This window comes from Microtus pennsylvanicus, chromosome 2 (genome assembly GCF_037038515.1).
Source record: "Microtus pennsylvanicus isolate mMicPen1 chromosome 2, mMicPen1.hap1, whole genome shotgun sequence".
Taxonomy (NCBI): Eukaryota; Metazoa; Chordata; class Mammalia; order Rodentia; family Cricetidae; genus Microtus; species Microtus pennsylvanicus.
In genome coordinates, this window is record NC_134580.1 from 98,582,750 (window position 1) to 98,598,284 (window position 15,535).

Sequence of the window (15,535 nt, forward strand, 5' to 3'; positions counted from 1 at the left end):
CCTCCCTCCTACCAATTCCACATCCTCACTGGAGCCTTCCAGTCATAGTGAGCCTCAGAGGCACAAAGCAATGCTGTGTGACAAGGACAGTGTGACAATTTAGATTATGTAGGATCCCGGGGTCCCCAGTGTGATGATGGAAATACCATGCATGCGACGTCAGCCATACCCCAGTCACACTTGCTGGCCACACAGATGGAGCATTCGTGAAAGGAGCGAGCTCTGATATTTTTCATGGTCTCTGTCTTATCCTTCTCTCAGCTAAACTACTATTATCATTTCCATTAAAGTCCTCAGAAGGGGAGTAGAGGCTCGAGGAGACTTGGCCTCTGCTCACGGTTGCTGAGAAGCAGCGCTCCATCACTGTCAGGCTGGAGCTACTCCTGCTCCTCCCCCCAGACCTCTATGGAGTTTGAGAAGACAGACTTCCTAGAAAGGATGGTGCTTGGGAAAACAGAATTCAGTATGCACACCAGCCAGGAGAAAACACAGGCTTTATTCTACTGCTTCAGATACGGTCCATGAGAAGGGATGCGATAAGCCCACCAGGTGAGAGGACAGGGCTCCTGCGGGGAGCTGCCTGGCACCCGGTGCTGCTCCTGCGGGGAGCTGCCTGGCACCCGGTGCTGCTCCTGATGGAGTGGAGTGCATTTTCAGCTGCTACAAATGCGAGCAGAAGCAGCACTGCTCACTTTTTTAAAAAGTTTTCTGTGTATGGGTGTTCTGCCTGCATATATGTCTGTGCATGTGCGTGCCTCGTGCCCATAGCCTCCAAAGCATACCTCTTGCAGGTTCCCGGACACGCTCAACAGAGACAGTGGTGAGTCCCCTGCTACTGCACCACTCTTTGCCATTCCTCAATGCCTCACAGATAGGACATCTCATTACCGTCAGCTTCTGGTCAGTTCTCGGTGTGCAGTGGAGACGCACATTACCACCCAATCCTAGAGCAGTTCCCCAGCCAGGGAACAGTGATGGCCATGAAAGCAACAGGACAGAGAGTGCCAGGAAAGAGGAAGGTGCTCAGAGCATAAAGAGCTCACCCACAAAGGCTTAGCAACCTGGCCAAGCGGTTGGTGAGCGGCTGCAGTAGGCAGGCACTTCTGCAGAGATCCTGCCTAGGAAACCCCACACCCTGTGCAGTGCTGGCCAGAGAGGTACCAAAGCCTACACCTGCAGGCTTGCGCTCTCCCATGCACCTTAGTAGGAAAGTTCTGCTACTGAGAACCTTCATACAATGTACCTGACAGTGCTTCCTGAAAACCCAGACTGTGGCTGCCCATTCTGCCTCATTTAAATATTAGTTACTCCCCTGCTTCAATCTGCAGAGTGGGGGATGTAGCAAGCGTATGGCATAGCAAGAGAAGAGATTAAGGGGCAAAATAAATAGTGAAGAAAAGGAGACTGAAAACTAAAGGGAAAAGCAGGGAGACCACTTAAGAGGATGCAGGGCGCAGCCTCTTGGAGGAACCACTGGCAATACAGACAGCGAGTCTGCTTGGGCAGTGGGGCTGGGGAGCTCTAGTACCAGGCTCCCATGGGACTCTCCAGGCTGCCATGCCAGGGGAGGGGGTCTTGTGAAGCTGTACAGTTATCGTAATAGAAAACTCTCAGTCAACAACCCCATGGGTACAAACACTTGAGATGAAATCTCCTTGTCCAGGTGACTGGTATACGAAGGCAAGACGGTGCATTTCCTCCTGTCCAAGCAGGGGTTAAATTCCTAGAATCCTCTGCAAAGTAACAGCGTAAGATATAACTAATCTCTTTTTCTAGGAAAAGGTCAGCAATGCCAGGTCACAAGTCCAGTTAATTCAGAGATGTTCCAGGAAACAAGGCAGCCAACAACGTCCAAACGAGGGCAACACTTGGTGGTAGCAGTCCCTGGTTCCTAACGTGGTTGCTCCTTCAACTGTCTGGGAAAGTCGATCTGTCCGCTGCTGAGTCCTTGGGATGCTGGGCTCAGGTGTCGGCTGCGTTGACTTCTTTGGAACAGAAGTAGTGCACAACCACTCCATTTGGGTACCTCGCAAACGCACTGTGGGGAAGCATAGCTTAGAGGTAAGTGGTGTTCTAACAGCATCCCCAGCAGCCACCCAAACCCCAAAGAACAGCCTACTCCAGTATCCTTGGAAGGCTGCGGTACCACTTCTTCACTGACCAGAGCAGGAATTATACAGCATCCAAGTGCATGCAAACATTTTGTTACCCCATCAGTGCAGGGTTGGGGGTTTGGGTCAGTGGTAGTTTGACCCTCAGTAGCACTATCAACCAACCAACTAGGCAAATAAATGGATAAACAAAAAGTCAAAGTAGCCAGGTAGTGGTAGCACACCCCTTTAATTCCAGCACTGGGGAGGCAGAGGAGGTGGATCTCTGTGAGTTTGAAGCCAGCCTGAGCTACAAAGGGAGTTCCAGGATGAATCCCCGTCTTGACGAAAAAAAAGTCAATGTAGAACATGTGCCCATGGCTTGGCACTGGGGGATGATGTTCAGCGGAACATGTTTCAGGTTAGTTTTAATGAATGACGGCAAGTCAGGCCTCAGACAAGAAAAAGACTCTTAGCTCACGCTCGTCCCAGGCAGGGGCAGACTCTCGGACATGTCCTAACAGAATAATGATGGCTCAGGAAGTTGCTCAAGTCATGAGGCAGCAGGTTGGAAGATCAGTTTTTCTCCCCCGTGGAGGCCCATCATTTCTATCTGGAATGGTGGTACAGGTCTATAATCCTAGCACTGGGGTGTGGCTGAGGCAGGAGGGTTGATTCAGAGTTCCAGGTAGCCTGAGCTACCCAGTCAACCTGCATCTCAACTTTCTGTATGTCTCTCATCCTACTGACTCTGTGGCTCCATTGTTCATGTTAGCTGCCTGAAGGATAGAGCTTTCTGGGCAAGAGTTCAACAGCCCTCTGTCGTATGTCAGGTCTTTAAATTATCAAAACTTGTCCCTCAAAAGATAATATGACTTGCCCTCTCAAAGCTCAAGAACTCAGTGACCCAAGACAGCTTCTCTCCGTGGTGAGGTTAGAGCTGTCCATGTGACAGAATCTAGAGTCACCTGGGAGTTGGGCCTCTGGACATTCCTGGGGATTATCTTGATTTCCTTAACTGACGTGGGGGACCAATCATGATTGTGGGTGGGTAGGAACTGTGACAGTGGAGTGGGAGAGCTGAGCACTAGGAAGCCTGATTGCTCTCACTTTCTTGACTGGAACGCAGTGTGACCGACCAGCTGCCCCACGCTCCTGCCTTGGTCTGTCACCCAGAATAAACTTTCTCCCTCCAGCTGCCTTTGTTGAGAATTTTATCACAGCAACAGGGCAAGAAACTCAGGGCAGAAATCTACACATCTCCACTCCCAAGGAACCTCATCCGCCTCTCCTGCGTCCAGGTGTGCTCAGGAGGGGGCTCACCTGTTCCCAATCTTCTTCTTGCACACCATGCACACCTTCTCCTCGGTGATGATGCACTTCACCTGCTGGTGCAAAATCCGCTCTTCCTGAACCTGGGAGAGATTGGAGAAGTTCCATGCTCAGGTGTCAAAACAGAAGTACAAGCTGGCGCTGTTTGTGTCTTCATCAGCGTCCATAGGTTCTACTATGCCATACTGACTGCTGGGTCACCCGAGCTACATGCTGCCTTGGTGACAACAGGAACGTGAAAACTGCCTCAGTTAAAACCCAAAGCCCACCAGACAGTTGTGGCGCACACCTTTAATCCCAGCATTGGGAGGCAGAGGCAGCCAGATCTCTGTAAATTCAAGGCCACCCTGGTCTACAGAGTGAGTTCAGGACAGCCAGGGCTACACAGAGAACCCCTGTTTCAACGCCCCCCCCAAAGGCCTCCCCCAAGTGTAGAAGGCCCACCCGTACCCTCAGGAACTCGGCATGGAGAAGGTTCTTGAGCACTTGATTGAACCGTTTCTTTTGTGCATTTTCTTCCAAGACCTTTTCTAGAAAGATGCGTATGTCATTGATTTGAGTGTTTGCTGGTAGAAGGTTGATGGCCTAGGGGCAGAGACAGGATGGAAACAGGTTAGGAAGATCAGGAATGAAACTGAGAGGCTTGTGCCTGCCCCTTCCCCAGCCCTCTTCTCGCTCCTGCACCCTCTGCAGCCCCTGACCTTGGTGGTATCTAGCTTGCTGTAGTGCAGCTCTAGGACCTGCAGGGCGGCTTGGAGGTTCGCCTGTGGCTCCAATAGCTCCAGTTTGATTGGCCCCAGGCAGTGAATGCTGGGGGGTGACAGGTACATCCGAAGCAGAGACAGATACACCTGTTTCACAGATAGAAACATGCACGTCAGGCTAGCAGCAACCCTCCTAGAACCCCCAGCCCTGAGCCTCCCTGTCGGTAGCGACACTGGCATGGAGCACCCCAAACTTCTCACTTTCCTCTTAATTTTTTGGCGAAGTCAAACAGCCAAATGAGGATGCCGCTATTGCTCTACTATTCACAGGAAGTTAGCACTGCAAAATAACCTAAAAATTCCTCGTTTTCTTGTGCTTTGAAGGCTGAGAGCCTGGCTGTATTTCTGACCAAGTCTAGTGCCACAGGGTTACTCCATCCTAGCACTTTTTGTTTGTTTTTCGAGACAGGGTTTCTCTGTAGCTCTGGAGCCTGTCCTGGAACTAGCTCCTGTAGACCAGGCTGGTCTCGAACTCACAGAGATCCGCCTGCCTCTGCCTCCCGAGTGCTGGGATTAAAGGTGTGCGCCACCACCACCCGCCCTATCCTAGCACTCTTAACATGTGGGTCAGACACTCATCACTGGGGCTGTCCCATGCATCGTTTTAGCAGTCTCTCTGGCTCTAGCCCCAGGTCCTACCCATCACAAATGTTCGTGAGGCTGACAAATCGCTGCACCATCAGACCCTTCCTCCGAGATGGGCCAAGCCACATTAACTTAATATATGAATCAGAACTCCTGAGAGGGACAGGTAGGTGACAACAGATGTGTAGGTTTTAAGCAAACCAGGACATATGGTCACTCAGTTTCTTCCCCAGTAAGCATACACTAACAGCACAGTGGCGTATACCATGTCTCGGTGATTGACACCAGCGCCATGTGTGGTTACACTGGATGAGGTGGGGTCTGCTAGAGTGACAGGAAGTGCACTTACGTCTTTGTTGCCTTCTTTGTTTTGGTCATAGTGTTTGTGGCAGTACCTGCAAGGGAGGAGGTGATGAGAGCAGGCGAGAGGGGCTACACGGAAGGTGACGTGCCCTCTGCAGCCAGCCATGGGGTGGGTTTGCCCTGAGACTCCTTGGGAGGCGGGAGAGCAGGGCAGACTTACTCCTTAGCCATCTTCATGTCCTTCAAGACGTGGACATAGATGAAGAGAGCTTGCTCGTGCTTCCCCATGCGCCCCAACAGGAGAGCTCTTTCTTCTAAGAGGCCTAGGAGGGGAAAGGACTCCAAGTAGCTGCCACTGTCATTACATATGCACAGGACTAGGGACTAAGCAGCGCCAGGAAGGCGTACTGGGGCAACGCAAAAATGTAAGAAAGGACCAGAGTGAAGAAAGGCAAAATGGCTCAGTAGGTAACGGCACCTGCTGCCAAGTCTGATGAGCTGAGTTCAATCCCTAGGCCTTGTCAAACACAGTGCCCTTTGACCTCTAGATATGCATCACGACACATACATACACAAATAGACAATAAATGGAATGAAAAATATAAAGAATAATAAGTTGTGGGAAGCTTTTAAAGAACACAAAACTAAATCTTCAAAAACACTAATTACAACAACAAAAGAAAGGAAAGAAAGAAAGGGCTGGGGTCCAGAAGTAGAGTGCATGCTTAGCATATGCAAAGGTTCAATCCCAGTTCGAGGTCAGCCTGGTCTACAAGAGCTAGTTCCAGGACAGGCTCCAAAGCTACAGAGAAACCCTGTCTCGAAAAACCAAAAAAGAAAAAACCCAACCTCCCCCCCCCAAAAAAAACCCCAAAACCACGCAAAGGTTTAATCCCAAGCACCAAAATAATAAAAATAAAATGAAATAAAATAGCAGAAAACACTACTACCTTTTTTTGAATGTGAGAAAACTATTAAAAGAATGTTTCAAGGAGAAGGAAGCTAACTTGGAGGTGCCATACCAGTTCCACTCCAGCGTTTTCCTTTTGTAGATAGGGTCTCATATAGCCCTGGCTGTCCTGGAACTCGCTCTGTAGACCAGGCTGGCCTCAAACTCACAGAGATCGCCCTGCCTCTGCCTCCCTAGTGCTGGGATTAAAGGTGTGTAGCACCATGCTTGGCCATATCCCACTCTTTTAATAATCATTCACAAACTGAGAAAGGACACTCATTAAACAGCCAAGATCACATGGACTGGGACTCCAGAGAAAGTGAGGCAAATATTTGGTGCTGGCATTCACAGAGCTAATGCCAGACAGGCTTATCTTGTTCTCAGTGAGTCATGCCAGCTTACAAGAAGAATTCAACCATGAGTTCCAATAAGAAATCCTTATATCTAAAGCAACAGATGACAATCTACAAATGAGTACACTGCTCACACCCAGAGTCTTCTCTCAGCCTCAGCAAAAGTGATGCGGAGGACAGGAGCTAGTCCTCACACGCCCACCCTTTGGGGCTGGAGAGCAGCTATAAAGGCAGAGACGAGCCTTCCCATTGCGTTCAGCTGAAACGGTTCGGCACTAAGTAAGACACTCACCATCAAAGGGAAAATCACAGATGAGCCGGCCTGGGTCATAGTAGCTGGAAATCTCCAGGAACATGAGCAGCTTCTGTCGGTATTCTCCCAGCTCGCCCATTTCCTCTCCAGCGGGGACGGGATTTTTGCCTTTAAGGGAAACCAAGCTCCACATGAAACAATGCTGCTAAGCAACAATGTGGGTCAAATGAGAGGAATGGGGCTCAGGGATGTCCCCCTGTGAGCAAGGGGGGGCCTCCAAGGAGATTTCCCAATACTTCTTTTACTCCATGGTCTCCCTGGCCCTAAAACACCAGTGTGAGATTAAGGAAGGCTGTGAACAGAGAAACATATTGGCCAACATGTCTCTTAGCAACACAGCTGTCATCTTGCAGACAGATCTGTCCTTCTGTCCTACTTAGGAGGATTCCCAGAGAAACACATAACCAGACAAGGGCTCCTGAGTCACACCGACTGCCCTAAAGGTCCTCCTACCCAGAGAGAACAACAGGGCCTGTTTCCACCACACACAGGCACCAGTGTCTGGGGCCTCCCGCGTAGGGTGGGCACTGATGCCTGTGGGTGTTGGGGACTGCAGACCACGACCCTGAATGTCTTGTAAACAACTTGCTTTCCTCTGCTCTAAGCAGCCTGCAGCTGCTCTGAGCACGAGACCCTGATGGCAGGCTGATGGGCCTGCAGCGAGCTGGGGTGTGGCCAGGGCCCTATATAAACTGCCCTTGAGCACAATAAAGAGGGGTATTTTTGGCACTCTTGTCTCAAGGATGTTCCTGTGGCCCCATCTGTCTATGTTTGTATATTTTTAAATTTTCAGCCTAGTTCCCATACATATAGCGAGGAGAGCGTGGAATGGAACTGGTGTAGTTTTACATGTGGGCAGGCACCAGTGTCTCGGGTCACCTGCTGAGGGTGGGTACTGATACCTGTGGGCAGGGACCAGTGTCTGGGGTCACCCGCTGAGGGTGGGCACCAATATCTGTGGGCAGGCACCAGTGTCTGGGGTCACCTGCTTATGGTGGGCACTGATACCTGTGGGCAGGGACCAGAGTCTGGGGTCACCCGCGTAGGGTGGGCAGTGGTGTCTGGGGTCACCCGCGTAGGGTGGGCAGTGGTGTCTGGGGTCACCCGCGTAGGGTGGGCACTGGTACCTGTGGGCAGGGACAGAAGGTAGTCTTTCATCAGACTCTGGACTTTCTCACAGTACAGCTGGATCAGGCAGTTGTGGAACCGTGAGCCTGTTTCTTCCCACACGTGGATGATGTGCTCCTGAGGTGGGAGGAAGGTCGTTCTCATTGGTACCCTCTGTGCTGTGAGCCCACCTCCCAGTCTCCCTCTCGGGTCCCATCCCGCTTGTTCCCTAACTAGGCCGCAAAGATTACCAATGGGCATCTCTTCCAAAACCACAACACACCCAGGGAGGTCAGAAAGGGTTTTTTTAAATTTTCAATCTAAACTGAAACTCACTGTGTAGGCCAGACTGGCCTTGAAATCAGCTCTGCCTGCCTCTGCCTCTCCCAAATGCTGGGATTAAATTCTTGGTTCCTTTGGTTCTCCATTAGATTGAGAAACTTTCATTAAGAGCAGCGTTCCTACCTTGGCTCCCTGGGGAACCACCCACCCTCCCTGGAATCTGAACTGCCTAAGTTGATTAATGTTCCTAGATGCTGGGTTTAAAATCTTTTGGGGCAAACCAAACTGTATCTTACCAGATAAGGAATAGCCAGACCCTTGAAATTCTCTATTAAGAAGTTGAGCACTCGCTCTCGTGGCAGAGACTCCACCTCTGGGAGGTCTTCAGTGAATATCTGTCAGAACAAACCTGAATTCTATAAGCAGAACCTCTGACTCTGGGTACAAACGAACATGCCTTCAATTGTTGGGGCTGCAGACACTTTGAGGGGAAGGGTGGATAAGGCATCAGTAGCTGTCTGATAGACAGCGGTCTAGGCTGGAGCCTAATGGCCTTAGGACAAGGTTCCCTCTACGTATACAGCCTTGTCCCACATGGCCACTTTACCCTCTGACGCCAAAGGAATGGGCAATTCAGCCTCCTCCTGTATCTGTGGGCCTTTCACCAAATAAAGTCTGGATCAACTGCGGCACCAGGCAAGTCCAGGGCCATGGCCTACCTTCAGGCCATCTTCTGGGAAGTCTCTCAGCACCCAGACCGAGTAGGAAAAAATCAAATGTAGGTTTTCTGTGCCTTCAAAGGAAAAGTAAGGGTTGTTAGCAGTAGACAAAAATCAGACTGTCCAGTAAGACTGGAAGGGTAGGTGTACAGGTATGGATTCATTCCGTGGGCAAGACAGAGCCAAGCACCAGCCATTCAGAGCTGCTTGCTCCTCATGGTCTGTCCACATACTACAGGGCTTCATGGTTCGATCACTGCATTATTGACGCCAGGCAGAGGAACGGAACGGATGGAATACAAGGGAAGGACCAGACTCAGGAATGGAGGGTGACCAGACCCACACAAACAGGAGCCACCCCCACTGCTCTTAAAAGCGGGGCTCAGGGCTGGATGTGGTGGCGTACGCCTTTGATCCTAGCACTCAGGAGGCAGAGGCAGGTGGACTTCTGTAAGTTAAAGGCCAGCCTGATCTACACAGGGAGGCTCCGTCCCAAAACCCACCACCACAACAGGGCTCACCCAAGTGCTGCAGATACTGCACAGTCCTCTCATGGCCCTTCAGAGGTGAGTTTGCTTTCTTGGACTGGTCCACCAGCACCTGCAGAGCTGGCCACAAAGCCCAAGAACAAACCATGAGCCTCTTCCTCATTGAGCTCCATTGGACGCTGCCCCCTGCCCCCGGAAGGCCCTGTGGGGTCACCTTTCTCATGGAGCCCCTTCTTCTCATACAGGATGATCAGCTCACTGTACTTGTGAGCCTTCTTCAGCACATGCTCGCTCTCCTCAATGTGACAGTGGTTGTTCTCCAGGCGCAGCAAGGGAGCCACCAGGGCCACGTTTGTCTGTGGGGGAGACAGGCTGCTGACATAGGATCACGTGGGATGGCAGAAGAACTCCTTCCTGGAAGCCCCACCCTTCGGTAGCCAGGCCTGCTCCAGGCTCACAAGCACAGGGAGCAAATGGCCCTTGCTGCAGAAGGACAAGCAGCAGCCTGCAGGGCATGTTTCTACTCCACAGCACATGGCTCAATGCTTCTGAGAAAAACACAGTGGTTACTTTCCTTGAGGTATTACTGTCCCTGTTGAGACTGTGGCACTAGCTTCAATTTCACAAGCAAAGGAACCTCCCAAAAGAGTATCTTGCCTTATTCCCTTATTACAAAGGCATCGTGCAAAGGCGAGGAGGTCTCCATCCTCCAGAATCTTACTCTTACTAGTGGAAGTCTCCTACAGAGATCCCGCCAGGGGACTGGCATCCTGACACAACTCACATGGAGGTAGCACTTGAGCAGGGTGGTGTCGATGATCTGTAGTAATTTCTTCTTGGACTTGATGGTGGGGGTGCCTTCCATGAGTGGGGAGGTGCTGGACTGGTGATCCGAGTCATTCAGCTTCTTTACCAGCTGGCTTCGTTTCTGTAAATGGCAAAAACATGAGGTCAAGGCCAGGACTAGATCTACCTTCATCATCCGAGCTAACTCTGAAGGCCCCCAAATCACCCAGGATCTCACAGCGGCATTCATGATGTGACAGACATGACTGTCACACGGCCGCAGATCCAGTGATGATGGCGATGAACTCCTGCTTTGTTTCTGCAGTGCTTGGGATCCAACCTAGGGCCTCGCACATGCCAGGCAAGCACTCTACCACAGAGCTATACTCCGAACCCCACTTGTTTCTAAGATTAGCTTCTGCCTGTTCTAAAACCTCATCCAGCTGGCTATGGAGGCACAGGCCTATAATCATGGCTACTCAGAAAGCTGAGCAGAGAATTCAAGATCATAAATTCAATCAAGCACAACTCAGGCAACATAGCGAGACCCCATTTCAACATAAATAAATGAATAAAAACAATCTTCAGACAGCACAGTCATTCCGTTTGTACTTCTTTCTGTCTGCCAAAGCCATGGCCTTGTTTGGCAAAATAATGGTGCTGTTTAATTTCCTGCATCTCCAAGGTCACCGGGGACCAGGGAAGAAAGTGTGATCTGCTTCCTAAAGCTGAGACGGCAGAAGCCAAAGGACACAGCCTTCTGGAAATCTTATATCCCAGGAACCGTCTTTACTTGGTCCAGGGCTCCAAAGTGTGAACACTGAGACAAGCTTGTGTGATTCTTGCAGGCTGCCAGTCATAGCTGGGTACCCTGGAGCTCAAGGTTGAGACGCTGATCAGACAAGTTGACCCCCCACTGACCCTGCAGCAGCTGTGAAGCGCAGCAGAACAAGTTCTCCAGAGCTACTTTTCAGAGCCCGCAGGGATGCCTGAAAGATGCTCTAAAGTCTCTGACACAAATGCACACACAGGAAATAAACGCTGCAGGAGGGTTATAAGTTCAAGGTCATCCTTAGCTGCCTAGGGAGCTCAAGTTCAGCCTGGGCTACAGGAGTTCCTACTTCAAAACACTGAGCTGTAGGGGGAGGTAAATTGTAGTGCCAACTTTAAACTTTCACTCGATTGTCTGTAAATTGAAAAAAATTAAACCATAAACATATATTATAGGATAATTACTGACAAGGAAAGGCTTTGCCAATATATAGCTAAATTTTAAGGTGTAAACTATAAAAAATAAAATACACTGATTTTAATTTAATAAATTAATTAATAAAAACAAAATAGGCTGGAGAGATGGCTCAGTAGTTAAGAGCCAGGCTCTTCTTCAGAGGACTGGGCTCAATCCCAGTACCCACATGGCAGCTCACAACTGTCTGTAACTCCAGTTCCAGGGCACCCATGCCCTCTCTTCTGTCCTCTGCTGACAGTAGGCATACATGTATTATACAGACACACATGTCAACAGAACAGCCATATACATAAAATAAAAATAAATAATCTTAAACAGGTAGAGGCTAGTTCGTGAATACATGTAAGAAACTAAACAAGCAATGCTAAAGTGTTGGTCACTTCTCTCGGGAAGAACTATGGGTGTTATGTTTCTGGCTTACACTCTGTTTTAGAGACAGAGTTTCAGTGTGTATCTCTGGCTGTCTGGAACTCACTCTGTAGATCCGGCTGGCCTCAAACTCAGAGATCTTTCTCCAAAGTGCTGAGATTAAAGGCATGCACCCCTACAGTCCCATGGCTTATACTTTTCTATGTTTCCCAAACTACAGGCATTTCCCCCCACCACACACAATTATTTATGGCATGAAAAGTTCATAATAATTAAAATTTACCCTTTTTAGGCCAGATAATAACTTACCGTGAATACTTCCTGATATGAGGATTTGATTTAAAACAAAACAGCCCTGACCCTTAACTACAGAGCTATGAATAGCTGTTGGTTCTAGGGGAACAAGTATCAATTAAAGACTTTAAGGGTGTGGCTGGTCCCACACCTAAGTAGCATATAGACAGTACAAATTGTCCTTTAAAAAGAGGATACAAAGTTAGGAGGAAGTTTGGGAGGAATTAAGGGTAAATATGATCAAAATACATTGTATGTAATTCTCAAAGAATTCATAAAAATATTTAAAGGACAAAAATAACTGGTACTACTAAGTTGAAGGGAGCAGCAGATGGCCTACCCCAACCTCCAGAGCTTCCACTTATGGACCTCTTGCAGCCCTGTCGCTGCTATGGAGAGGCAGGGATGGGACTCTGAGGCCGAGGCCCCCACACACCTACCTGTGTCAGGTAGTCAATGAGAGCTAAATGAGCCTTCTCCAGTTCGGCACCAGAGAGCGTGGGCAGCGGGTTGGGGTACTGCAGCTGCTTCCTGTAGTCTGTGGGCAGCAGGTCAGGGTACAAGCCCATCACGTGGGTGGGATCTGTAAGAAAGGCAAGCACACAAAACACAGCATGACTGTACGGTAGCAGAGAACACCTTGTGCCCATGGTTTATTGCTTATTTCATTTTTTTTTTGAGCCAGGCCTATAGAACCTTGGCTGGTCATGACTTCATTACATAGAGTAGGCTGGCCCCAGATTTGTGGCAATCATCCTGCCTCTGTCTTACAGGTGCCACAACTATAGACGGACATAAGCATGCCTGGATTACCCTCAACCAAAGGAATGAGCCTAGGTTCACAAAAACTTAGTAAGCCACCTAGTTATGATCTGAACACTATATAAAAAATTCATTCATATGTAACAAAAAATGGCAAGACTTACAGACACAGAATTAGGACTATTTATCAACTCTAAAAGAAGCAGACTTTTCAAAGCTTGCAAAGAAAAAACTGATATTTAAGTGAAAAAGACCAACTGTGGTGGAATATTTGTTAAACTAGGCAAAGATGTGTCACATTTGTTTATGCTGTAGAACACTAACTATGTAAAGGTGTGTCACATTTGTTTATGCTGTAGAACACTATGTAAAGGTGTGTTACTTTGTTTATGCTGTAGAACACTAACTATGTAAAGGTGTGTCACTTTGTTTATGCTGTAGAACACTAACTATGTAAAGGTGTGTCACATTTGTTTATGCTGTAGAACACTAACTATGTAAAGGTGTGTCACATTTGTTTATGCTGTAGAACACTAACTATGTAAAGGTGTGTTACTTTGTTTATGCTGTAGAACACTAACTATGTAAAGGTGTGTTACTTTGTTTATGCTGTAGAACACTAACTATGTAAAGGTGTGTCACTTTGTTTATGCTGTAGAACACTAACTATGTAAAGGTGTGTCACATTTGTTTATGCTGTAGAACACTAACTATGTAAAGGTGTGTCACATTTGTTTATGCTGTAGAACACTAACTATGTAAAGGTGTGTTACTTTGTTTATGCTGTAGAACACTAACTATGTAAAGGTGTGTTACTTTGTTTATGCTGTAGAACACTAACTATGTAAAGGTGTGTCACATTTGTTTATGCTGTAGAACACTAACTATGTAAAGGTGTGTTACTTTGTTTATGCTGTAGAACACTAACTATGTAAAGGTGTGTTACTTTGTTTATGCTGTAGAACACTAACTATGTAAAGGTGTGTCACATTTGTTTATGCTGTAGAACACTAACTATGTAAAGGTGTGTTACTTTGTTTATGCTGTAGAACACTAACTATGTAAAGGTGTGTCACATTTGTTTATGCTGTAGAACACTAACTATGTAAAGGTGTGTTACTTTGTTTATGCTGTAGAACACTAACTATGTAAAGGTGTGTCACATTTGTTTATGCTGTAGAACACTAACTATGTAAAGGTGTGTTACTTTGTTTATGCTGTAGAACACTAACTATGTAAAGGTGTGTTACTTTGTTTATGCTGTAGAACACTAACTATGTAAAGGTGTGTTACTTTGTTTATGCTGTAGAACACTAACTATGTAAAGGTGTGTCACATTTGTTTATGCTGTAGAACACTAACTATGTAAAGGTGTGTTACTTTGTTTATGCTGTAGAACACTAACTATGTAAAGGTGTGTTACTTTGTTTATGCTGTAGAACACTAACTATGTAAAGGTGTGTCACATTTGTTTATGCTGTAGAACACTAACTATGTAAAGGTGTGTTACTTTGTTTATGCTGTAGAACACTAACTATGTAAAGGTGTGTTACTTTGTTTATGCTGCATTTGTTTAATGATGTAAGGATGTGTGTTTAATTATGAAACGATGTGGATGTGTTGTATCTGTTTTCCCTTGCCTGCCTAATAAAGAGCTGAATCACCAATAGCTAGATAGGAGAAAGGTAGGTGTGGCTGCCAGGCAGACAGAATAAATAAGAAGAGAAATCTAGGTTTGAAAGAAGAGAAGAAGGAGAGAAGGAGGAGAGAACAAAGGACATGCCTGGAGCAAGAAGTCAGTCGGACGTAGAGAAGTAGTGAAAGTAAGATATACAAGAAAGGTAATGAGCCCCAAGGCAAAAAGCAGATAAAGAGAAACAGGTTAAGTTAAAAGAGCTAGCCAGAAATGAGTCTAAGCCAAACAGACCATTTAAAACTAATAATAAGTTTCTGGGTCATGATTTGGGAGTTGGTTGATGGCCCCAAAACAAAAAGCCTGGTACAACCAACAGATTTGTGCATGTGCGCGCACACGCACGTGTGCACTCACATACACACACATACGCATTTTTTTAAAGTGATAAAACTGTAATGAAATATATTAGAAATCAGCACAATTAATAAAAACTCAGCATCAAAATGGATTTTTTCTTTTTTACCCTCTAGAATTTAGTATACAGCCACAGTGTGCATGGAAGGGGCACATTATTTATAACTGCGATTTTGGAAACAATGCATAGGTCCTTTAACAGCAGAATAGAGTGTTTTACTTCAGCTGGTGAGAGTGTTGCGACATAGTGCACACTGTAACTATGAAGCACACACAAAGTACACGACATGATCCCAATTCTGTCAAAACGTCTGTATGAAGGGACAAAATGAGTAACAAACTCAGGTCAAGATTTCGTAAAAGAACTTTGTCCCATTCTTATACTTTATTTTCCCTTAGAAAAATGCAGAGTTGGGCAAGGGAAGGCCGCCTCCCTTGCAATGGACATGAGCGCTTGGCCAGCCGACTGGAAGACAAGACTCCCCTTGACCCACATCACAGCATACCGCAGTATTGGGTCCGTCTAAGAAGGCCCCATTCCTAAGGAGCAGGAATCTGTCTAAGCGCTGATGGGAATGGGGAGCTAAGCAGAGTGGCCGGCAGCACAGGAGCCCCACCAAGGCACAGCCTCTGGGAGGAAGGCTGCTGTGGAGAAGAGGAAGTGCACATCCCGCCTGTGCCTGCCTCCTGTGTCTACATCTACACCTACAAACAGTCTACTGAGCACCCAGTGATGA

At 47.6% G+C, this 15,535-nt stretch overlaps 1 protein-coding gene across 3 annotated transcripts in view; it reads right to left on the bottom strand.

Moving 5' to 3' along the window:
- Window positions 1-477: 477 nt before the first annotated feature.
- Vps39 (VPS39 subunit of HOPS complex) overlaps window positions 478-15,535 on the bottom strand; it is a 42,095-nt gene continuing 27,037 nt past the window's right edge. For 2 of the 3 annotated variants that reach the window (XM_075961874.1, XM_075961875.1), the window contains 14 exons: window positions 12,427-12,569; window positions 10,073-10,216; window positions 9,503-9,644; window positions 9,322-9,408; window positions 8,801-8,874; window positions 8,378-8,476; window positions 7,820-7,937; window positions 6,672-6,800; window positions 5,295-5,397; window positions 5,121-5,166; window positions 4,124-4,273; window positions 3,873-4,007; window positions 3,414-3,505; window positions 478-2,038 (listed from right to left, as the gene is read on the bottom strand). In XM_075961874.1, coding sequence (XP_075817989.1) covers window positions 1,963-2,038; window positions 3,414-3,505; window positions 3,873-4,007; window positions 4,124-4,273; window positions 5,121-5,166; window positions 5,295-5,397; window positions 6,672-6,800; window positions 7,820-7,937; window positions 8,378-8,476; window positions 8,801-8,874; window positions 9,322-9,408; window positions 9,503-9,644; window positions 10,073-10,216; window positions 12,427-12,569 — 1,538 coding nt within the window. In that variant the 3' untranslated portion in view covers window positions 478-1,962. The remainder of the gene's footprint in view (window positions 2,039-3,413; window positions 3,506-3,872; window positions 4,008-4,123; window positions 4,274-5,120; window positions 5,167-5,294; window positions 5,398-6,671; window positions 6,801-7,819; window positions 7,938-8,377; window positions 8,477-8,800; window positions 8,875-9,321; window positions 9,409-9,502; window positions 9,645-10,072; window positions 10,217-12,426; window positions 12,570-15,535) is intronic. The other variant, XR_012909697.1, reaches the window with a different exon arrangement.